This window comes from Chaetomium fimeti (genome assembly GCF_033439085.1).
Source record: "Chaetomium fimeti strain CBS 168.71 chromosome Unknown B0H64scaffold_8, whole genome shotgun sequence".
Taxonomy (NCBI): Eukaryota; Fungi; Ascomycota; class Sordariomycetes; order Sordariales; family Chaetomiaceae; genus Chaetomium; species Chaetomium fimeti.
The window spans coordinates 738,839-761,698 of NW_026944336.1; the positions used below are offsets into that span (position 1 = coordinate 738,839).

At 59.1% G+C, this 22,860-nt stretch overlaps 8 protein-coding genes across 8 annotated transcripts; 3 read left to right on the plus strand and 5 right to left on the minus strand.

Moving 5' to 3' along the window:
• Window positions 1–368: 368 nt before the first annotated feature.
• On the minus strand, window positions 369–2,535 carry B0H64DRAFT_330029 (uncharacterized protein; the record flags this gene model as incomplete). The annotated part of the gene is made up of 3 exons (XM_062800910.1): window positions 369–1,026; window positions 1,126–1,557; window positions 1,613–2,535. 3 exons carry the CDS (start codon window positions 2,533–2,535, stop codon window positions 369–371), a joined length of 2,013 nt encoding a protein of 670 aa, XP_062655445.1.
• A 2,258-nt stretch (window positions 2,536–4,793) lies between these two features.
• Window positions 4,794–10,019, minus strand: B0H64DRAFT_348331 (uncharacterized protein). Its single transcript, XM_062801383.1, has 2 exons — window positions 9,875–10,019; window positions 4,794–9,812 (listed from the first exon to the last, which is right to left on the minus strand). Exons 1-2 carry the CDS (start codon window positions 9,906–9,908, stop codon window positions 4,978–4,980), a joined length of 4,869 nt encoding a protein of 1,622 aa, XP_062655446.1. The 5' UTR covers window positions 9,909–10,019; the 3' UTR covers window positions 4,794–4,977.
• A 128-nt stretch (window positions 10,020–10,147) lies between these two features.
• B0H64DRAFT_408479 (Methylthioribose-1-phosphate isomerase) lies at window positions 10,148–12,065 on the plus strand. Its single transcript, XM_062804652.1, has 3 exons — window positions 10,148–10,477; window positions 10,534–10,599; window positions 10,687–12,065. Exons 1-3 carry the CDS (start codon window positions 10,336–10,338, stop codon window positions 11,646–11,648), a joined length of 1,170 nt encoding a protein of 389 aa, XP_062655447.1. The 5' UTR covers window positions 10,148–10,335; the 3' UTR covers window positions 11,649–12,065.
• Window positions 12,066–12,301: 236 nt separating this feature from the next.
• Window positions 12,302–13,751, plus strand: B0H64DRAFT_445944 (uncharacterized protein; the record flags this gene model as incomplete). The annotated part of the gene is made up of 2 exons (XM_062806882.1): window positions 12,302–13,463; window positions 13,561–13,751. The coding sequence occupies 2 exons, from the start codon at window positions 12,302–12,304 to the stop codon at window positions 13,749–13,751; spliced, it is 1,353 nt and encodes a 450-aa protein (XP_062655448.1).
• Window positions 13,752–13,825: 74 nt separating this feature from the next.
• Window positions 13,826–15,417, minus strand: B0H64DRAFT_468749 (terpenoid cyclases/protein prenyltransferase alpha-alpha toroid; the record flags this gene model as incomplete). The annotated part of the gene is made up of 3 exons (XM_062807768.1): window positions 13,826–14,511; window positions 14,562–14,607; window positions 14,668–15,417. The coding sequence occupies 3 exons, from the start codon at window positions 15,415–15,417 to the stop codon at window positions 13,826–13,828; spliced, it is 1,482 nt and encodes a 493-aa protein (XP_062655449.1).
• A 475-nt stretch (window positions 15,418–15,892) lies between these two features.
• Window positions 15,893–17,088, plus strand: B0H64DRAFT_348344 (increased loss of mitochondrial DNA protein 1). Its single transcript, XM_062801384.1, has 3 exons — window positions 15,893–16,411; window positions 16,488–16,626; window positions 16,698–17,088. Exons 1-3 carry the CDS (start codon window positions 16,274–16,276, stop codon window positions 17,054–17,056), a joined length of 636 nt encoding a protein of 211 aa, XP_062655450.1. The 5' UTR covers window positions 15,893–16,273; the 3' UTR covers window positions 17,057–17,088.
• Window positions 17,089–17,354: 266 nt separating this feature from the next.
• B0H64DRAFT_348346 (N-acetyltransferase B complex non catalytic subunit-domain-containing protein) lies at window positions 17,355–21,394 on the minus strand. The gene is made up of 9 exons (XM_062801385.1): window positions 20,981–21,394; window positions 20,628–20,909; window positions 20,480–20,566; window positions 20,331–20,420; window positions 19,933–20,273; window positions 19,575–19,881; window positions 18,677–19,523; window positions 18,513–18,631; window positions 17,355–18,464 (listed from the first exon to the last, which is right to left on the minus strand). The coding sequence occupies exons 1-9, from the start codon at window positions 21,122–21,124 to the stop codon at window positions 17,556–17,558; spliced, it is 3,126 nt and encodes a 1,041-aa protein (XP_062655451.1). The 5' UTR covers window positions 21,125–21,394; the 3' UTR covers window positions 17,355–17,555.
• B0H64DRAFT_408492 (uncharacterized protein) lies at window positions 21,395–22,413 on the minus strand. Its single transcript, XM_062804653.1, has 4 exons — window positions 22,294–22,413; window positions 22,099–22,206; window positions 22,005–22,032; window positions 21,395–21,939 (listed from the first exon to the last, which is right to left on the minus strand). Exons 1-4 carry the CDS (start codon window positions 22,353–22,355, stop codon window positions 21,892–21,894), a joined length of 246 nt encoding a protein of 81 aa, XP_062655452.1. The 5' UTR covers window positions 22,356–22,413; the 3' UTR covers window positions 21,395–21,891.
• Window positions 22,414–22,860: the final 447 nt, after the last annotated feature.

The following is a 22,860-nucleotide window of genomic DNA, read 5'->3' on the forward strand; positions in this document are numbered from 1 at the left end:
ATCTCCCAGTTGTAACTTCGGCTCCTTGGGGTATCAGAGTTCAACAAACATGGAACCTCTCCATCATGAAGGTAAACAAAACCAAGAAAAATGCCCTCCTCCCTCTTTGAAGTCCCATTCCACAACCAAAACACCGGACCAAGGAACCTCCCTTTCTCTTCTTCTAACTCAGGCCACGCCCCTTATCCCTCCTCCCCCTCGCCTCTTTTCTCTCTCCCTCTCCCCTTCTCCCACAACACAACCGTCTTCTTCATCCACCCCTCCTCCCATTAAACCCCCTTCTCACACCATACATCATCTCCTCCCGGTTCCCACATCACTCCCTCCATCCCCTCCCCTTTCCCGCATCACCCACCCCATCAACCCCATCATTTCTTCCCTCCACCCCTTTTATCCAAAAGCACCCTCCACTTCCGCGGCTCCCCCAGCACCTCAAACGCCCTCTCCCTCCGACTCCTCCACACCCTCTCCCCCCCACCACCACCACCACCCCCTTCAACACCACCCCCCCCCTCTCGATCATCATCCCCCCACTCCAAATCCATCCTCCCCAACCGACTCTCATCACTACTAAAACTCCCCCCACTCCCACTACTACTACTACTACTCAAACTCCGCCTCATAACCATCCTCACCCCACCCCCCTCCCGTTTCTTCACCTCCACCTGCCCCTTCTTCATCTCAGCCAGCCGCTCGTCGGCGCAGTGCATGGTGACGACGTCGATTCCGGGAAGGTTGCGGGCGAGGAAGGCTTGCAGGTGGGGGAGCACGGATTGGTCTGGGCGGTAGGTGCCGGAGTCGTTGTCGATTGTGAGGCGGTAGAGGTGGGGTTGGGGTGGGGGCGGGGAGGAGGGCGGGCCGCCTGGGGGGGAGTGCGGGGGGTGGGTTGGCGGGGTGGTGGTGGGGGATGTTGGGTCGGGGGATGATGGGTTGGGGGATGTTGGGTCGGGGGATGATGGGTTGGGGGAGTCAGTGCTAGGTGTTGGGTTGGGGGAGTTGGGGGATGGGTCGGGGGAGGTAGGGGCGCTGGTGGGTGGCCCAGAGGAGGTGTGGTTGCTGGAAGATGGCTCCGAGTCGTGGTTGTTGGATAGCGCTGAGGCCTGTTTGCTGGAAGACGGCGCAGACTCGTGGCCGTCGACCGGGTGGGCGAGCCGGCGGATAAAAAACTCCCCAGAACACGCAATGTAGGTCGCCACGTCCGAGTGCATGGTATGCTTGCTCAGCATGTCGATGCCGAACTCTTTGCCCGTCTCGGTGAAGCGCATCATGCCGTCAAGAGTCAGAACGTACGTAAAGATGCGGCCGCCCTCGTCAAAGTGGGCCATCCGCAGGAACTGGAGGGACGCCTCTTCACTGCAGGGCGGGAACGAGCCGTACTCGGTGCCCGAGTCGAAGTTGTAGATGCGGCTGTGCTGCTTGTGGAGCACCTTGTTCAGGATGCGCCCGCGCAGGCCGCTCGACGAGAACATGCGGCCGATGATGGGGCGGAACTCGACGTAGCGGTGGTAGAGCTCCGGCGGGACGGGGCCCGAGAGCTGAATCTCGTTGGCTTGGAAGCTGGGCTACCGTTAGTATTTGACTCCCTGTTCGACTCCACGAGAAGAAGACATACTCGTATTTCTTCGTCCGCCGTTGGTCACTCTCAACCTCACCATCATGCGACGCCGCGTCCTCTTCCTCGTCCCGATTCACCCTGACGCCCGCCAACCGCCCAATCATGGGACTGTAGTGCTTCACCCAGGTGGTCGGCCCCACGGTGTACATCTGGGCATGTGGCGGGTCCGACTTGCCCAGTACCCGAATGCTAATGTGTAACCGCGGGGTCATACTGTGATCCCAACACACGGCTGCGGTTGCGGCGTGGAAGAGGTAGGCGCGCTTGCTGCCGGAGCGCTTCTTGACCTGGTACACGCAGCCGTCCGGGCCGAGACCGTCCCAGTTCTCATCGACGTGGGGGATCCGGATGGTGACGTTTCCGAGGCGGTCGTCGTGGTCCGGCCAGTCCTCGTCGTAGAGGCGGCACTTGAGCGAGAAGCCCGACGCGGGCACGTTGGCCACGACCCAGTCCTCGTCCCAGACCGGCTCGGTGGTGCGCCGTATCGTCCGGGTGCGGCGGGTGAGGGACGGGTCTTCCTTGTGGCGCTTGGGGACGGATGCCGTCAGGGTGGCGTGGATGAAGGGGTCCGACGACCTGAGGTGGAGGTCGGCAACCGGCAGGTTGTAGGCGCGGTGGAAGGTGAACTTGACGGTATATCCCTGGGGAGCGTCCGGTAGTGGAGTAGAGTCGAAGCCGCCGGGCGGTTTGGACATCCTCTTGAGCTGCTCCTTTCTGTCGCGGAGCTTCACCTTCTTCTCCTTGAGCTTGTCGCGAAGCTCGCTGGTTCGCGCGGGGCGGAGATGCTTGCTGTCGCGGCGGGGCGCCTCTTTACTCTCCTGAGTTTCGCCATTGCAATCCGAGTTGGGATGAGCGGAACCGTTTGCTGGAGGGTGGCCCGTATCGGAGGTGTCCGCCGTGGCCGGGCCTCCGTTCGGCATCTTGACGAGGGACTCGTGGTGAGGCCTCGGGTTGGTGAGGCCCTGGAGAATGCGCAAGCAAGAGATCGGCCAAATGAAAAATAACAAACGTGGGTCTCGGTAGTTATTTCCTCTGGAGCTCAGGGCGATATGGAGACCGGACGATGCCAAGATGTACCGAGTCGTCTCCGGCGGGTACAATGGGTCGGCCCAGGGGGATCTGCCGGAGTCGTCCTTGAATAAAGTGGACGCGCAGCTCCCAGTCTCAAGCAGAATCTCGGACCGCGAAATGTCACCGACCCGAAACCATCCAGACAGACGGTGTTCAATCGGGAGAGAACTGTGCTGTCGGCAAGGAGTTACAGCCGCAATTGCCGCGCTGCCGCCCGCTGCTTGCTGGCTGCAGGCAATACCACGGACATAATCTGTACGAGAATTGAACTCAGAAGAGGAAACTCAATTGCTCTGCCCGCGTTGCATTCGCGGCTGACGGCGGCCGAATGTGACGTCACGCGGAAGGCTTGTTCGGATTTGGCTCCGGCCTTGGCATGAACTCTGTCAACGACATATTTTTTGATAGGGGTTGGGGGAGAGCAGAGAACACTGTCGTGGCGGAGCTCTTATTGTCGGGCTTGCAAGGAAGGTCCCAGGTCGTGATGCCGGAGCCGTTATCTCCGAGATGCAAAAATGAAGGCAGTGTGGACAGGTTCGAGGCAGGAAGGTGTTAAGGTATTCCAACGTGCTTTCCATGTTGTTGGATTCCGCCGGGTGGTGCCTGCCCGTCTTGTGGCACTAAAATCCCTGAAACATTAGCAGTCAGTCGTGAATTCCGACACTACCGTACCTTAGGTAAAGTACCTTACCTATTGCTGTGAGCGGTTCTCTTAGGTTCGAACATGGGATGTTCTTTGCCACATCAGCGGATCGTCAGCCCGAGGCCTACACATATTCCCTTTTGGACGGCAAGCGTTGTAGTAATGCGCCGGAAACATAACTATAATCATTCCCAAACAGAAGCATTGAAGTCCCTATTTGTATCAAATGTATCCAGCACTGCCTTTTCTGGGCCCGTAGCAACTCCTGAATTCTCACACCCCCTTGGCCGAAGCATCAGGATTCGGTTGTTCACTAAATGTTCCTAGGGACGCCGCGGGTCATCCGAACCTTCAGAAGGCGCAAGCTGCCAATGCCGCTGCGGGTTATCCGAACCTGAAGAAGTCACACGCTGCCCAAGCCGCCGCGGGTTATCCGAACCTCCAGAAGGCATGGGCTGCCCAACCCGCCGCGGACGGGTGCTGGAAGGATGCACGACGGAGTCTCGGCCCTCGCATCACCAGGCCTGCACCACAAAGACCCCTGGCTTCGAAGGCTAACTCTTGGCCTCCCATGCCGACTCCTTGCGGCGTATTCTTCTGGGTTGCGTTGCTGGCCGGGCCGGGCGGCGCGAGCTGCATTCTTGAGAGCAAGACACCCTCCGCGCTCTTTCGAAGCTGGTGGCTGACTGCCACCTCGTTCTTCAGAAACTAGGTGACTTGAGCAGGATCCAAACCTCCGACGCCTCGCCTCAGGGGCCCGGTCATGTCCAGAATCAAATCTTGAAACCCTACCCAATGGCTGGCCGAATCATCAGAGGCTTGGCCAAAACCTCGTGGAGCTTGTGGTGGCGGTCTGGATAGCCTCTGTGGAAACGCACCGGCCGCGGGCCGCCTGCTTGGATGTTGACCGCCTGTTAAGGCGATTTCCGACACCTGGATGAGCTGGCCACCAAAGCAATGCGCTAAATACGCTCAATATATCACCGTGAATGGCGTGCGGTGGGTACGATGATGGTCATCCAGTGACCGCCTGGTGATTGCGGCGAGTGAAGAGGACGTTCGGTCTCTGCTGCGAGTGTTGTCGGTACCCACCGAGGAGAACGCCCCATTGGAAAAGATTAAACGTCGATGGGAATGAGATAGGTATTGGAGGGCCTTATTCCGGGATGCTGAGGAACGTCGGAGTGGTAGTGGTTGTTGGTTGGAGATGAGTGGGAGGGAGGGGAATGTGTGTGACATAAGGGGTGTGTGGGAGAGCGGAGGCCCAGTTTTGAAGTCGAGGGTGGGAGAAAGGAGTATGGCCTGGCAGAAAGAAAGGCACCACGGGTTTTGTGGCTGACTGGTTCCCTTTAGCGCGCTGGTTGGTGAGCTTTCACTGTCTGTTTATATAACTCGAGAGTTGCAGACACCGAACTTGTGGAGAGTACGGGATCACCACCACGACTTGGAAATTTTGGAATAGAGTCCACACGAAAGAGGCACTATATCAGAGTAAAATAGCCTATTGGTCTGCCTGCTTCAATATGTACCCTACCGGTATCCATCTCCCGGGTGCGCCTCAATAACTACACTCATCCCTCCCCCTCAGAACCCACAACACGGTCATCTTCCCAGCCTATGTACGGCGGTTATGGTACCTCGCCCAAAATCACGCTATAACCCTCCCCTGTTCGGCCGCCGCCCACCCCTCACACTCCAACACCAGCGGCCCCCCAGACACACCACTAGCGTCCAAGCTAACAGTGACCTTCCCCCGATCAGCCACCACACACACCGTCTCGCCCAAATTCCTAAAATCCGTCTCACACTGCCCATACCCACCGCCACTCCCACTCCCACTCCCATCCCTCACCCCATCACGCCCGCCATCAGGACTCTTATCCCCAACCCCCCCACTACCCCCCTCACCACCAACCTCCCGAATCTCCACACCCGGAAACGGCAAATACCCCTCCCGCAACGGCACCAACACAACCGGAATCTCCGCCTCCGTCTCCACCGTCGAGCTCATTCCCACCCCGCCACCTTGACCACCATCCCCATCCCCACCCCCACCATCACCATCACCCCCATCAGAAGAACCACCACCAGCAGCAGCAAAAGAAGAAGAAGACCCCACAGCCGGAATAACAAAATGCCCCTTCCTCCTTCCCCCCACAAGCCACGTCTCCGCCCCCGCCACAATCTCATACACAAACTCCAGATCCCGATCCCTCGCCGCCACCGCCTGCTCCCCCCCACCCACGACGGCGGGGGTATCAGTATCCCACAACCGCGTCCATTTCAGATGCAGCGTCGCGGGCAGGAGCTGGTTGAGCAACACCGTGGGACAGCCCCCTCCATCCTCATCATTGTCATCGCCGTCGTGGTGGGTGGTGGATGCTGTGAGGGAGGGTAGGGGGCGGTGGAGGCGGATGTCGGCTGTGTGGACGACCGAGACGGGGGGGATGTCGACGGGGATGAGGATTGTGGTGGCAGAGGCGAGATTCGGGGGCTGGGGTGTTGTTGTTGTTGTTGTTGTTGTTGTGAGGGGGAGGGGGAGGGTGGGGTGGGTGCGCAGCCAGGCGCGGAGGAAGGCTGGCAGGGTGGGGGTGGTCTTTTGGGGGGTGGGGTGGTGTTGGGTAGGCCCCAGGCTGGGGAGGTGTTTCTCCCAGGGGATGGCGGACAGGAAGGTCGTGGGCAGCTCGCCGAGGAGGGTGGCTTTCTCGAGGTCATAGGCGGAGAGCCCCTCGCGGACGCTGCGGAGGACGGTGGAGATGAGGACCTTGGAGAATTCTTTGAGGGGGGTGGTTGCGAGGGCGGTGATGAGAGCTTGGGAGAAGAGCGCGGCGATCTCGTCTTGGATGACGCTGTAGTGCAGCTTGAGGTAGAGGGTCTTCTTGGCCTTGGGGTCGAGCTTTGACCCGGGCTTGCGGGTGATCTTGTACAGGAGGCTGGCCGGTTGTTTTGGGAACACCATGACGGGATGGCTCGACGGCTGTCCAAAGTGGGACTCGAATAGGTCGGACCCGATCAGCTCGCTCTTGAGCAGCCGCAGCGGGCTGTCACTGGCAGTCGACACGGCGAACCTCGAGAAGAGGGCCTCGTGCTTGAAGATATCCTGCACGTTGACCTCGAGCGCGAGCGAGATAGGCACCGACGATGCCTTGAAGAAGGTGAAGCTGCCCTTCTCGGTTGTGTATGTAACCTCCGCTCGGACGGCCACGTCGAGCACGTCGTGCTCCACGGTGAACGGAAACCGGATCTTGACGGAGCTGTTCGCTTCCATGGCGCCAAACGTGAATGCGCCGCCCTGCGAGTTTGTTGGCTGCGGCGACCCAATGACCTCGGCCTCGCTCATGACCATCCGCAACCCGCCAGTGGCAGACTTAATCTTGACCTCGCAGGATGTGATCTCGTTCCACCCGGTAGACACCTCGAGGTCCAGTGACTTCTTCTTATCCAGCTGCAGCTCCTCGGCCGCCAACAGCTGTACATCAAGGCAGCTTGCCCGCTGGTATAAGTTAACGCGTGGGTTCTTCAGACCCGCCGAGGCCTTATCCGTCGGCTGGTAAATGTCCCGCTCGTAATGAAACAGCACTTTGTTGCTGGTCAGGCGGACCTGATCCACCTCAAAAGCCCCCTCCATCATGACGGTGCTCTGGACCTTGACCTTGTTCGGGCCGGGCCGGATGGTGACGGAGCCCTTGGTCTGCAGCCAGATCTCCTTGTTCCCCCCGGTGGGACTCGAGATGCGCAAACTGACCGAGCTGGCCTCGAATTCGTCCACCAATAAACTATGGAGATCAAAAAACAAGGAGAAGCTATCCTGGCCCTCGTCATAGAACGGGGGACCATCAAGGCCCAAGTCACAGAACAGGCTCGTCAACGGGACCCTGACGTCTTTGTCGAGCGATGTCGACACGTCCAGCAGATCGGCGAGGAAGCCGGATATGGCCGAGGTTTCGGGATACTGCGTGGCGGACTCGAGACCGAGGCGGAACTTTGACTTTTGCTGCCGCTTGTCTCGCTCCGCGGCGGCCGCCTTGCACAACAGCTGCCGCAGCGCCTTGTTGACGTAGTCGTCCAGCCTCTTGAGCTCCTTCAAACAGCGCGCGTACATGACGAGCATGGACAGCTCGAGGAGGCTCCACCCGCTCTCGCCGTAGAAGGGGATGACGCGGTAGAAGTAGAAGGCGGCCTCGTTGAACTCGGCCAGGTGGAACTTGAGGACAGCGAGGTCGGCCATGCTGGCCTGGACGGAGTGTATGTGGTTGGCCACCGTGTAGTGACGCAGTGCCTTATCAATCAGCGTCTCGTACAGGCGGTAGAAGTCGTCCTTGTTGTCCAGGGCCGCCCGCAGGAGCGTGTTGTCCACGCCGGCCACCGAGGTTTGCAGCCTCTCGGGCGCCTTCTCCTTCGGCTCGGCCTGGTCGTCGTCCAAACTGACCTCATCCATGTCGGCGATGTCGGTCTCGCCCACGGTAGGGACAGCAGCCCAGCCGTTAGTCCAGCCCCTCTTTTTGCCGCACTCCTCGAGGATGTTTCTGGACAGAGCGCAGAGCTCAGCTCTCTGGGCCGCGAGCTCCTCGAGACCGGACTTGAGATAGGGAGGGGGAAGCGCGTCCTCGGGACGGGTGGCGCCAGGGAAGCCGACCGGGCTGCGCGGCGGGAGTTGAGAGCCTTGGCTGTGCAGCGACGAGCTTCTTGCGGGGTGCATCATCGTTTTCGGCTCCGGTATCGCGGCCTTTTGCTCGGTATGCTCGGGCGTGCCGAGGGTAGACGGCGGGATGGGGAGCGCCTTGGTGGATGTCTGAGCGAGGATTTGCTGGGCAATGGAGAAGGCAAACGAGGCGACCATGTTGTCGATGACCTCTGATAGAAGAGGGTCGAGGGAGACTTGGGGTTCGGCCTCGCCTCCCTCGGCCTTTTTAGCGGACGCCATCGCGGCTACGATGTCCGCCCTCATGACTGCTGACACGGCGGGGACAAACTCGAGCGTTCGTTTGCAAATTTCAGCTAGATGCGAAAGGTTCTCGGACTCCTCAGTCACCTTCGGCGCGGGCGCCCTCGGAGCAACTCCCTTGGGGACCAACTCTTGTTGCTCCTTCAGCTTGGCCAGAAGCTCCTCCCGAGACGACCACGCATTGGCCAGCCGGAGAAGCACGGCAATTTGACGGGAGAATATGTAGCACCTGAAATCGAGGAGCGAGACATTGTTCGCCAAGATCAGGTCCCGGTACAACTTTTTGGTTGAGCTAATGGGAATGCTGTCGTTCTCGACCCGCTTCTTCTCCTTGGACTGAAGATCGACGGCCTCACTCTCGTCGAACTCGAGATGTCCGCCGGCGATCTCGGCCATGGCCTTCTGCGCGAGTTCCTTCAGGTCCTCGGTGTAGGTGAGCAGGGCACCGCCGTGTGCCTCGGCAGCGCCCCCGGCCGCCTGCGCCTGCATGATGTTGTCCAACCCGAGACTCAGCTCGTCGTACATGACCAAAGCGTCCTCGACCAGGCCGACGCTCTCGAAGCCACGGGCCAAGCCTTCCTTGAGGATGAAAAAGGTGCAAAAGTTCCAACCCGGAAGGCTCCTCTGGGCATCCCTCTCTTTAATGTCCTCCTCATACTGGGTGACGCGGCGGTCGAAGCTCGATAGGATGAGCTCCTTGAACTTGGCAATCAGGTCGGCCCACGCATTGTCGGCGTCTTGCTCGTTCTCGGTGTATCCCGTGGGCACAGCCGGGACAACGCGCGGCAGCATGTTATACGGCACGTCGTTGATGCCAATGCGGATCTGCCGTATCCGGTCAGGGGCGCCCTTGGTGGAGCCGTTGAAGTCGGCGCGCAGCTTCTCCAGGAGGGTGCTCGACCCTCCACGCCACCGGGATGCGGTCTTCGCATCGGAGCCCGAGTCCGGTGCTTTGCCGGAGATGCGGGGCTGCGTGGCGGCCGTCGAGTTTGGGAGCACGACGTGGATGATGAGCCATTCGCAAGCGTCGTGGTTCTCGGCACTGCCCGTCTTCCCCTGGGTGCCCGTCGTGTTCGTCTTGATCCACTCGCGTATCTCGGCCCTGGTGGTCGACTTGTACGTGTCATTGTCGTCGCATCTCAGCAGCAGAACTTTGAGGTACGGCGTCCTGCGCAAGCCGGGGATCTGGTGGCGCCGCTCCTTGGTGGCCCCCCCTGCCGGCGGGTGTAGTGTCCCGGCTGTCGCACCTCCCTGCTGCTCTGTCGACCCCGTCCGCCCGCCGACGGTTGCTGTCTGAAAGCCATCGTCACTCTTGGTCGGGGCGGTCTCGGTCGTACCCGGTGTTGGGGGGTTTGGAGAAGCGAGGGGAGTGAAGATGCCGGAGTAGTCGACGCCGGCGGGAACGAGTTCGGCGTGGAGGGTGCTAATCGAGCGTAGCGGGCCTGCGTGGGACTGCCAGTTGAGGTCGCGCAGCGGGAGTCGAGGGATCAGCCCTGGCGCAAGAAGCTTGTAGACATCGTAGGGATCGAAGTACTCGACTAAGAGACGGGGAGTGTTAATTGGAACGGATGGGGGTTCATTAAAAGGGACAATGCAATACCTGTCACTTTGGATGACGAAAATGGCTGTTCCATGCTGAACAGCGCGGTGGTCTATGGCATGACCTCGTCGAAGCCGTTCGAGCTGTTGATGGAAATAGAGCCAGCGAATGACAATATTGGGAATGGCAGATGGCACATCCATGGATGGTGCCCGAAAGGTGCGTACATGCACTCACCGCCTACGGGACGATGCGGACCCCTAGCATGCTGCCTGCAACCCCACGTGCCAGATGCGGGACGCCTTTGCCCCTGGCAGCGACCCCACCATAGATCCCGTCAGTGGCGGGGCATGTCGCGATCTCAGGGACCGAAGAGACATTTTTATTTTGCAACAGCCTTTCTCTGTCGGGTACAAAGAAGGAGAGAGTTTGTTAATCTTTGAGATCTCCCCTTGGCCTTTTCGGTTTACTTTTTTGTTCGTTTCAACCTAATCTTCTGACAAATAATTAAGTTCCCAGTCATGGCAACTCTCGAAGCGATCAAGTATTCGCGGGGCAAGTTGTTAGTGCTCGACCAGCTGCGACTACCCCACGAACACCACTACGATGAGGTGTCGACCGCCGAGCAGGCCTTTGACTGCATCCGGTCGATGAGGGTTAGAGGTGAGTTTACACACATGGACGATCGGCGACTATTTTGGTTCTGACTGTATTTGCAGGCGCACCCGCCATCGCTCTTGTTGCTGCTCTCGCTCTTGCGGTTGAGTTGCATAACGGGGCCTGTTGTGAGTGACCCTGACTGAGCATGGCGCAAAATACCATACGAAGCCGGCCTTAGCAAACCTGAGCCAACCTCTGACAACCCATATCAGACAAAACAACAGGAGATGAAACCATCGACTACATCAAATCCCGCCTCGACTACCTTAAGGACAGTCGCCCAACCGCCGTCGACCTCTCCAATGCCATCGACCTCCTCAAGGCGGTCGCGCGTGATGCCAATGACGACGCCCTCCCCCCGCCCAAAGCTAAGGAGGTCGTCCTGAACGCGTACACCGAGGCCGCTGAGAGACTTCTCGCCAAAGACCTCGAGAACAACCGGTCCATCGGGTCCCACGGCGCCGCCTGGCTGCAACAGCAGTACAACGCCTCCCCCAACCGGCCACTGTCAGTCCTCACGCACTGCAACACAGGTTCGCTCGCAACCTCAGGCCACGGCACGGCGCTGGGCATCATCCGCAGCCTACACTCCCAGCAACTCCTCAAGCACGCCTACTGCACCGAGACGAGACCCTACAACCAAGGCAGCCGGCTGACGGCGTTCGAGCTGGTCTTCGAGGGCATCCCCGCGACGCTGGTGACAGACAGCATGGCGGCGGCGCTGTTCGCGCTGCACCGGGAGCGCATGAACATCGGCGCGGTGGTGGTCGGCGCCGACCGCGTCGTCCGCAACGGCGACACGGCCAACAAGATCGGCACTTATGCGCTGGCCGTGCTGGCCCGCCACCACGGTGTCAAGTTTGTGGTGGCTGCCCCGACGACTAGTATTGATCTTGAGACGGAGAGTGGGGCGGGGATTAAGATCGAGGAGCGCAAGGCTGAGGAGCTTACGCAGATCACGGGCGCGGTGGTGAATGCGGATGGGAGTGTTGACACTAGCCGTACTGCGAGGGTGGCTATTGCGGACCAGAGGATTGGCGTGTGGAATCCGGCGTTTGATGTGACGCCGCACGACCTGATAGACGCCATTGTTACTGAGAGGGGGGCGGTGGTGAAAGGGGGGGACGGCAAGTTTGACTTTAAGCAGGTGCTGCCGGAGAGGTGGCGGTGGTAGGGACGTTGCGGTACTCCGTAGTTGTGACACTTCATTTGCAACCGCGCGTATTGGTCTGCATTATGTCTCTGTTTCCAAGTGCTGGAGGGCCGGATTCACCTGCGAAGGACGTGCTGAACAGCTCCGGACAAATCTCTCCAGGCACAGCAATATCGTGTTGAGCCTGAATCATTAAGACGGTCAGGAATCACTCAGGCAAGCATGGGTTTTGTCACATCTCTCTAATCGTCGCGACGGGAAAATTCCGAACAGCGGGTGATTTAACTATGTTGAAGTTGGGAGATGCCATCTGGTATTGGAAACCCTCGAGTTGGTGTATACGGTAGGGATTGCGAAGTACCGTAAAGTTAAATTCTTAGGATTGATAGCTGTTTGAAACTCCGTAGCCCCCTGACGATAATATCAACGATTTCCTGGCCGATTGATTAACCCTCCGTACGCGCCTGCTCTTGGGCAAAATCATTTCTTGGCTCAGCTATTAAACCTCCGTACTCAAACAACGACCCCTGCCAAAGAGCTTGGCTTTGCTGCAGCTTGGATGACCTCATCACACCGCAAAGGTGCTCAATTGAAGCTCATTTCATTGTAACCTCATCCTCAACCTCACTTACACATCCTCAACCCCAACCCAATTGATCCGCAGAAGACTCAAAATGAGGCTCACAACTCCGCCCTTGTTGCTTCTCAGCACACTGGGCACCCAAACCTTCGCATTCCTCAATCCCGACACGGAACAGCACCCACTCGCCCACCATCAACATGACAATGTCCTTAACGGTCTGGACCGTGTCGCCAGCGACGATGATGTCCCTTCATACCGCGTCCCCCTCCTCTCCCTCCACCGCGCCCTCGTCGACGTCCCCTCCATCAGTGGCACCGAAAACGACGCAGCGTTCCTCCTCGGACAAGCCCTAACTGAACTCAACTACACCGTGTCCCTCCAACCCCTCCCCTCCACCTCCACCACAGAGAACCCGAACCCCCAACCGCGATACAACGTGCTCGCCTGGCCCGGCCGCGACGCCCGCCGCACCCTGCACAACCGCACCCTCATAACCTCCCACATCGACGTCGTCCCGCCCTACCTCCCCTACGCGCTAGACCACACCCCCATCCCGCCCTCCCACCCCGTCAACTTCACCACCCTCCCCGCCACCACCCTCGTCTCCGGTCGCGGCTCCGTCGACGCCAAAGCCAGCGTCGCCGCCCAAATCACCGCCACCACCCTCCTCCTCACCTCCAACACCATCCCCCCGGAAAGCATCGTGCTCCTCTACGTCGTCGGCGAAGAAACCTCGGGCGACGGCATGAAGCACTTCTCACAAACTCTCACCACGGGCCACCCGCCCTCGGACGACGCGCCCGCGAACCCCACCCCGCAGTTCCACGCCGCCGTCTTCGGCGAGCCCACCGACAACCGCCTCGCCTGCGGCCACAAGGGCATCACCACGGGCACGCTCACCGCGACGGGCCGGGCGGGCCACTCGGGTTATCCCTGGCTGGGGCGGTCGGCGACGGCCGGGTTGGTGCACGCGCTGGAGGCGTTGTTGGCGGCCGATCTGGGGTCGAGTGAGAGGTATGGGAACACGACGGTTAATGTGGGGGTGCTGGAGGGCGGGGTGGCGGCGAATGTGATTGCGGCGGAGGCGAGCGCGCGGTTGGCGGTGAGGATTGCCGTGGGGGAGAGGAGGACGGGGAGGGGGGTTGTGGAGGGGAGGATGAGGGATGTGTTGGCGGGGGTTGAGGGGGGGGAGGGGTTGGGGTTGGAGTTGACGGGGGGGTATGGGCCGGTGGAGTGTCGGTGTGAAGTTGAGGGTGAGTCTTTTTTTGAGTTTACTTGTTTTGGTGTTGGGCTTTTGGGGGGGTTGCATTATGTTTGTTTTGGAAGAGTGAGAGCTAACCACCGTGACAGGGTTCGAGACGATGGTCGCCAACTACGGGACCGATGTGCCGAATCTAGAGGGGGAGCATGTCAGCTACCTGTACGGGCCGGGCAGTATCCTAGTGGAGCATGGGGATGACGAGGGGTTGACGATCGGGGATCTGGAGGAGTCGGTGGAGGGTTACAAGCGGCTGATCAAGTACGCGGTGGAAGCTTCGTGATACCATTTTGATTCAACAGCGAATAGACAGCCATTCAGCGCTGAGTGACCATAGATATACTTTAATCCTACCAGTCACCACCCTACCGTACTCAACCACGCCGGTTTCGCCCCCCTCATCGCCAGCCCCATATCAACAGCCCCCTTCGCCAACTCCGCGCCCTGCCCCCGGCCCGCCTCCACCAACGCGGCCCTCGCCTTCTCAATAACCCGCACCGTAGCGACCGGCACGGCGAGCGCACAATCAAACTCCGCCAACCCCGGCTCGCCCATAACAGCCAGCGCAGCCAAGCCAAAACAGCCGTGGTACACGTCGGGCGGCCCGCCGGGGTGCTTGCTGAAGCCGCCGATGCGGTGGGCCATCTTGTCGAGCAGGAAGCGCCGCGACGCCGGCCAGTCCACCAGCTCGCGCCGCCCCAGGTTCGCCAGCGCCGCGCCCACCCACCACGTGTAGCACGTGTCGGCCACCTTGTTGCACCGCCCGTTGCACGCCACGTGCCGCTCGGCGGCGGGCGAGAGGGAGAGGTCGGCGAGCCGCGCGGGGAGGAGGAAGTTGTCTTCGTCTTCTTCTTCTTCGGTGTCGTCGGGGTTGCCGGGTGGTGGTTCGAGGTAGACAAACTGGCGCGAGGCGAGCCAGTGTAGGAGAGCGGGCATGTTGCGGATGCCCGAGTGTAGGATTTTGTTGGGGTGAAAGGGGGTGCTGTTTGTTAGGGGGCGGTCCAGCAGAGAGAGCGCGGCGATGGCGCAGTAGGCGTAGCCGGCTGGTAGAGTTAGTAGACAAGCCGCCTAAAAACAGGCAGGGGACGCATACCATGGGGTTCCTCTTGCGAGCTGCCGGCAAACCCGCCGTCGTAGGTCTACCAAGTCAGCCTCACCCACACACCCACAACTTAAGAAATGCCATGACAATAACGCACCTGACTCCCCAAAATATACCGCTCCAACCCGACCGTATCCCAATCCTCCACCCACCCCTCCCCCCCCTCCGTCACATCCCCCCTCAACATCCACCGCACCGCCACCGCAATATAACAATACCGCATATCATACCCGCCCCCAATAAACCACCCCTTCCCCGGCATCCAGCTCACCCCCTCCCCAAAACTCCCATCCCCCCTCTGCAACCGCCGCAGCCACCGCAAAGTCTGCACGCGATCCACGCCCTCAAACGCCCGCGCCGCCCCCTCCTCCCCCTCATCCGCCAGCAGCGCCAGCAGCTGCAGCGCGAACAGCGTCGCGGGCAGGTTAGCCACGGCTGTTCCCGTGGTCCCGCCCTCGCTTGCGCCCGTCTCGGCCTCCCACGCTGCGGATCCGCCGCTGCTGGGTGTTGTGGTGGGCGGGGAGAGGAGGGTGGATGACGGCGCGAAACCGCCGCCGGGTTGCTGGTGGGAGAGGACCCATTGGCGGAGGCGGCGGTGCTCGGTGGGGGGGAGTAACGGGGGTTTTGGGTTTGGTGAGGTGGAAGGTGTGGTTTCTGTTGGGGCGGGGGTGAGGATGCGGATGGAATTGACGATGAAGTAGGCGAGGGTCATGCGCACGCCTTCGTTGGAGAGGTAGTGGTTGGGTAGCGGGGCTTGCAGGCACATCTTCCAGTATTTGAGGTGCCGGTCGATGTCGAGCGTGGGCTCGGCTTCGGGCTCCATGGGATGGTCTGGGTCGTCGCCCATTGTGGTTGTGTAGCTGTAGATGGGGTTATGATTATGGTCGTGTAAGGGTGGGCAGTTGTGGTGATGGTTGTGAATTGTGGTTGTGTTTAATGTCGTGCGCTGAGAGAATTGGGGTTGAGGTTTGATTTCTTTACAGGTCCAGTTGGTTACCTCATCAGCGTCACATGTAAGTTTAAGTTTTGTCTCATTCTTGCGGGAAGGTGAGATTCAACCCTTCGGGCAGCTTCATGAAAGTCAGGAGCTCATCAGCTTAACCTGGTGGAGCTCAGGAATGCCCCGCCATGCTACCCCGGTCCCGACGTTGCAGTGAGGCAGCTCCAGCCACAGACTGGGCGTCAGGACAAGCATTGATCGTGGCTGGTGGACCACCAGTGAAAATGCAGGGCACCCAATCACACAACCCTGCCTATCGGGCCGTGATCGATAAGGCATCCATGTGAACCCCGGGCCAGCCCGTCTGCTTGCGCGTGCTTTGGACAAAGTAGGAAGGAACCTGTCGAAAACACCAACGCCGGGTCCCTTCTGCCTCAGGTCACCAGGACTCGATGTGGGATGCCAGCCCCATGACCACGGCGAACACATAGACCAGCCGAACCCCCGAAACCTCCATTCGAGTCCCACCTTGCAGTCCCTTTTTCACGAACCACGCCGTATCCCGACCGCCATCCCATCCCTCGCCGCCCTGCCGCTGCCGCTGCCGCAGCTGCCGCATTTCAGCTCCCAGGCTTCCTGAGAGCTGTCTCCCGTCTCCTCTCTCTCTTCGCAACTAGAACTTGCACCTCCAAGTCGCACCTAATGTCAACCACCGCCTGATTTCTACACAACAACAACCCCGACAACCCGAACAACCGCAACCATGGCGCTCATATCCGCCAAAACGATCCTCACCTCCCTCTGCTTCTTCCACATCACCCTCGCCTTCTTCTTCCTCACCAACCCAGGGACGGTGGCCGACCAACCGATAGTCCAGCTCCTCGGCGAGTCTATGGGCCTAGTACGTCCCAATTTTTACCCATACGTTCCTCTACCCCTGAGTTCTCGATCAGCAACTAACCACCAACCCGTCACAGCCAAACTCCCGCTCTTTCGAAACGTCCTCGCCCGCCCTAGGCTTCCTCGCCGTCATCCTCGCCTTCCTCGGCATAACCGACCTCGTGACGCTCTCCCTCCCGGACGAGATCTGCCTGATCCACTACTGGGGAATGCAAGGTACGCCCTCCCTTCCCTCCCTGCCATAACCCACCCACCCACACACCACTAACACACACAAACAAAACCAGCCCCCCTCCGCCTAACCCTAACCTTCCTCCTCTCCGTCTACTCCTTCTTCTTCTCCGCCTCCTCCCCGCTCTTCTACACCGCCGAACCCCACAACACCTCCACCACCCCGGGGGGCTCGGCCTCCTCCTCCTCGAACCGGTTCCAGCACCCCTCGGTCCACCGCGCGGCCAACAACCCGGGGTACGCGCCCTCGACCTGGGGCGGCGACGCGCTCAAGAACCGCGTTTTCTTTACCTTCATGTTTGTCGAGACCATGAGCTGGTTCTGGGTGTGGGTTACGCTGCAGGAGGAGCGGCGGGATTTGCTGACGAAGCGGGCGAGGCGGCGGAGTTCGAGTTCGGGGGCGGTGTATCAGTAGGGAGGATTGAGCACTAGATATAGAGGGGGTTGTGGTCGGGGAATGGGGGGTTTCTCATGGTTCTTTTTAATACGGTTGGGGGGGTTCCTTTGGGAGCCCTCTAGTGGATGCCGTCAATTGATGGCATTTCGTCTTCTTGGAATATGTGACGGGTCGGACGGGATGATTGATACCAGCATAGCGGGCATGTGCAGGGCATTGGATGGGCAGAGTTGAGCAGCCAGCATTGCGTGTATTGTATTGCATTTCCTGCCATTTTCCAGTCCCGTCCATCTACATATTTTCTCTTCCGCCCCGTACCCCCTTCTATCATCGTAGAACCTTTCCCCACCGCCACCGAGATCTCGTTCTGATACAGCACTTCGTCCTCAACACACCCTGATCAGTGTCTCCCGTCACATCCTAAACCAACTACCATCCATCAGTATCCCACCCAGGCCAACTACCAAGTCCATCAGTACCACCTCAAACCAACCACCCGGTCATATAACCACATGTCCTACTCCATCCTCACCATCCCCCACCCCTTAACCCCCTCCCTCCAACTCTCCACCACCTTCCCAGCCCACTCCTCCGCGCCCGCCCTCCCCCCAACAACCTCCTCCACCGCCTTGCCCACCACACCCACACCCACACCCACACCCCCACCCCCATCCCCCTTATCACCACCCTCCCCCCCCTCCGGAAGAACATCCCCCTCCTCCGGAAAAACAACCTCCAAAACCCGATCCATCCACCCCGCCTCCCCCAGCGCCTCCTTCAGCCTCAACACGCACCCGCGCGCCTCGCCCAGCGCCTTGCCCGCGGCCGCGTCCAGCGCGCGCATCTCGGCCAGCGCGTCGCGGTGCACGCCCGACCGCCCGCTGCGGTCGCGCGCCAGCTCGCGGTCGTGCGCCGCCGCGACGAAGGCGGCGCTGTGCCGTACCGCGAGGGCCGTGTCGCGGATGGAGGATAAAATGGGGAGGGAGGTGAGGGCGGGGTAGGCGGTGGTTGTTACGGGAGTGGGGGTGGTTGTGGTTGTGGTTGTGGGGGTGGCGGTGTTGGTGGGGGAGGACGGGAAGGTGCTGCGGAGGGTGGTGAGGGCGGATTTGATGGAGGTGGTGAGGAGGGAGAGGGTTTTGGGGAGGGGGTCGGAGCGCGGGGTGGAGAGGGCGATTAGGAGGGCGGCGGAGAGGAGCGAGAAGACGCTGTAGTATGTCGTTTCGGAGGGGGTGAGGCGGGAGGTTGTGGAGGGTTGGTGTAGGAAGTCGCTGAGGGAGTTGCTAAGGCGGGAGAGCGTCTCGAGCGTGTACTCGCGGTCGCGGAGAGCGGCTTCGGTTTGCTTGGCCGGCTTGTAGTCCTTGGGCGGCTTGTACAGCAGCAGGTCGAGGTACTGTTCCGAGAGGAAGGCCAGCTGGGACCGTTCGTTCTGCTGGGGTTAGAGGAGTAAAATGGAACAAAAGCGGGCAAGGCTTACCGAGAGGCCGGGCCCGAGACGGAGGTACTCGTGGATCGGCGGCCCGTGGAGGCTTTCGAGGTTCGGGAACGGCCCGTAGTCCGTCTTGCTAACCAGTGTCGTGTCGTCATTGATGTTTTCTAACTTGTCAGCCTGTAAAACGCCCAAGAGGGCGAAGAACTCACCAGTAAGCGGGTGCTGCTCAATCTCGCAGTCAATCTTCCCGCCGTAGCACCGGATCGCCCGCCGCTCCTCCACCAGTGTCATCATCAGAGTACAGCTCCTACGCAAACTGCTGTCGTGGTTGATCATGTCGAGTATGCTAGTGTAGCTCCCCGCCGAGAAGGCATCCCAGATGCGCACCGGAGACTTGTCACTCAGGTTGTGCTTGTAAAAGGCCCGCAACGGCTCCATCAGCGGGCGGCCGCCCTGGAACAAGCCAGGAGAGAGCGTGGATATCCTATCGAAAAACAGCGGGCTGAGCGCATCCTGGATGGTCCGCTTGACGTCGAGCGGCGTCCAGAGACGGTGGGCGTAGGAGGCGCATCCGAGCAAGAGATACAGCTGAACAAGCAGCAACCGCAGCTCGGTGTCCCCGGGAGTCTCGTTCAGCTGAGTGTCGAGCAGCAGTACTGCCTGCAGGAACAAACGGGGTTCGACGGATTGCCATAGTGACTGGCCGACATCCGAAGTCCGAGGCCGCAGCCCTGACAGCTTCAAGAGTGAATTGCCCATGACAAGGGCCAGGTCCAGTCGCGGGTCCTTATCCAAGCGGGGGATCGAATCCACGAGTTCCTTGTCACTAGTAATCTGTCTGTACGCGTCCGAGGCATTGACGACGAGCTTCTTCAAGCAGGACTCGCACGGAAGCTCGGTGGGTTCGGTGCAAAACCGGCACTGGAAGGGCTTGTCTTGGGTTTCGCCTTCGACGGCGGCAGGCTGGGGGGACAGGGTTTGTGGGCAGGTGGAGAGGAGGTACCGGAGACGGCACACCAGGGCGTTGAGCACAACTTTCCGCGCCTTATCGGCATCCTGTCACTTGGTTAGCCACGCACACCATGAGCAAATAAAACCAGGGCCTACCTCATCGAGCATTTTTGGTAGCACATCCTCCATGAGAGTCTTAATCTCCTCGAAGCCCAGCTCCGCCACGTAGCCCTTGACATCGTCAAACGCAGACAGTCGCTCGAAGTACTGGTCGAGAAACAAGCCGATCTGGACAACTCTCGGTGACAAGCCGTTGTTGTCGTGGTTGGGATTAAGTGCAGTTGCGGGCAGCCGGAATGTGGTCTCCAACAAGGCTAAGCTGAGGTTCTTCTTGTACATGGCGCTCGCTGTGTCCTTGATGTCGATATACCGCTTCAATATGGCTTGTACTTCGCCGAGCGCGCTGTGTGTGTCGGTAAGCTGTTCTACCGTCCGACGTATCACGATTGCTTACCTATCCGAGTCTACCACCTTGCTGGCGGCCGACGCAAATTTCCTCCAGGTCTGCAAGTCGCAGACAAAAAAGGGAGAGGTGCCTCCTTCTAAGCCGAGCTCCAGAGCCTCACGGCATAAGTTGTAGATAAGATCCCACTCGCCCCACGCCTCAAGCGCATCGAGTGCTTCGCAGAAGAGGAGTTTGCGACCTTCCTTGAGCTGGCTGATAGCCCCTAGTTTGGGGCTCTTCAGCCGGGAGATGTATTCTTCCTTGGTCCCATGGCTGTGTAGGACGCGGTAGTAAAGACCGACCTCTTCTTCCGTAATAAGGCCCCTATCTGTAGACTCCAACTTCGCGGACTATGGAACGTCATGTCAGACACATTTGGTGGCATGGTAGCTCGGTGGTCAACGTACATTGTCTGTCAAGTCTGCTGCCCTCTCGAGATGCCTAACCGCCAAGAGGCTGTAGACCTTGCGGCTCGCATCGGTACACTGGGGGCTGATCTGTCTGTGTCAGCTTCAACAGTACAATAGATGGTGGTGGTGGCGGTGGCGGAACATACTGAAAGAAGGTAGGTGAGGGTGATGTTCCAGAACATGTACCGACGATCGGCAGTGTTGGCGTACGCCTTGTCCAGACTCGTGGCGATCTGCAAAACACGTCAGTCCCAGTGACCCGACTCTGTGGTACTCAATGCACGGTACACCCACCTGCTGAGCGCTCACGAGATCCCACTTCTCCAGACAGGCCTGGACACACTGCAGGGCCAGGGGGCTGCCGGGGTTGGCCTTGGCCCAGCGGGCCCTCAGGGGTCCGAGGCTATCGGCGTACTCGACCTCGTAGTCGAAGAAATCACGGCAGGCCCACTCGTAAAGCTCGATGGTGTCGATATCCGGGGTTTTCTTGTTCTTGACGAGATCATCTATGGCAACCAGCACGGCACACTTTTCAGCAGTGCCGTCGAGCTGAGACTCGGCACACATCTTGATGGCCTGAGAGAGAAGTGAGTGAGTATGAGCCACCTCGATATCGGCTCGCCGGGGATATTTTTGGTATCACACACCTCATAATAGGGATCCTTGAGGGTGGCAGCCCTCTTCGCAGCGAGACGGATGACGGTATTCCAGTTGCCATCGCTGAAGGCCGTCTGCAGCTGCACGTCGACGCTGTTCTTCAGCGCCGGGCGGCCATATCTGTATGAAGACATGGTGCGAAAAGCAGGTCTGCACTGGGCAGTGGGATGCGTGTGTAAAATGTCTAATAAGCTGTGTGCAGGTACTAAAAGTAGTGCAAGCCGTGCAAGCCCAAGGCAGCGAGCGACAGCGGCACGGGAAGCTCGACGTGGGGGAGGGGCAGAGGGGCCAATGGCAATGGCAGGGGCTTGATCCTGGATCCTGGACAGCAGCAGATGGATGGGTGTGGTGCTTTTAGTTTTTTCTTTTCTGTTTTTAGTGTTTTCTCGTTTTTTTCTTGAAGCTGTGGGTCCAGCGGAGAGATCGGGTCGGACTGCCACAACCTGCCTCCTACCTAGGCCGAGCTTGCAATGCAGAAGTGTCGGGTCGAGCAGTCCAGGTGATGGAGGTCGCGGCTTCCAAATCGGCGATTCTGGCGGGGTGGTCGAAGTGGCCTGTGCGCTCAACCCCACCTCCACCGAGGTTCCCACAAGGTGAGTCCGGCGTGTCCGATCAGTCGGGCGAAGGTGATGCCCCAATCTCCTTCCTCCATGCTCAAGCCCTCTTGATTTCGCGATTTTATTGACAGAGGGGAAGAGAAATGTTACAAGTAATGTACAGCGAAACCATGTATGTAGAGCCACCCTTTGACCTCTATGTACACACAGGTAAATAGTTGCTGGGAAACCACCTCACCAAACTCTCTACCAAATCCTGGATATCCCAGAGAAGGCATCTAGTCAAGCCCAACAACAGTCGTCTCGTTCGCTAAGTTGCCGAACGGGCCGTGAGGCTCTTGGATCTATGAGAACAAGGAGCTACCCTTCTTGTCATTCTTCCTCTTCTCTATCTGGAAGGAAACAACCAAGTTAGCGACCTCGTGTGCATCAGTCAGAGACAACCCAAGGAGCATACCCAAGCCTTCTTGCAATCTCTATACGCCCTGTTGAGTGCGATGGTTAGCATGTCATTATCTTAACTCCATGTCCACCACTAAGCCATAACTCACTGGAAGTAATCCGAACAGAGTGACCTGTCGCCGCCATTGCGATTCAGACACCTGATACTGCGTGCAGCAGCCTCCTGGCATGGGTCAAGGAACTCGCTTCGGTCTTTGCTATCGGCAGGCGCCAGAAGAAAGGTAAATATCAGCATTGAGGGATCGCAAAGGGCAGCCTAATTAGCAGTGGGAAGTGAGTCTCACCCTTCAAATTTGCTCTTTGTCTCCCGGTTCCAGGGATCACTGTCTTTGGATGTGGATGCCATGATTGCAGTGTTAATTTGGTCTGCATCTATGGTTCATGAGGTGGATGGATGTGCTTTGGCATCTTGCAGCTTGCAAGTTCCATGCAGCTGAAGGCTGGGCAACATTCATTCTGCCAAGCAGCAGGAACCCACAATATCCGCACGGACCATCCGACCTGGACGATGTCCACATAACCCCTGGACAACCCCCTGCATGCGCCCCTGAACCCCTGGGGCATGTCAACACACCAACAATATGGGAGCTCTAGGTAGTACAGATCTGTAGTCTCCTTGAAAGGGCCACATTTAACACTCCTCCCTGTGAAAGACTAATAGAAAGCAGAGGAGTCTAAAGGATTAAAATCTAGATAATAACCAGCACTGGTAAACAAATGATTAAAACATTGACCATTTGTTCTCCTGTCTTTCTGAGATCTGCCTGTCACGCATGAATGAAGTTTATCTAATATCAGCATTGTTACTCGTCTGAATACGCTCAAGTGGCCGTCTCCTCTCCTGAAGCCAT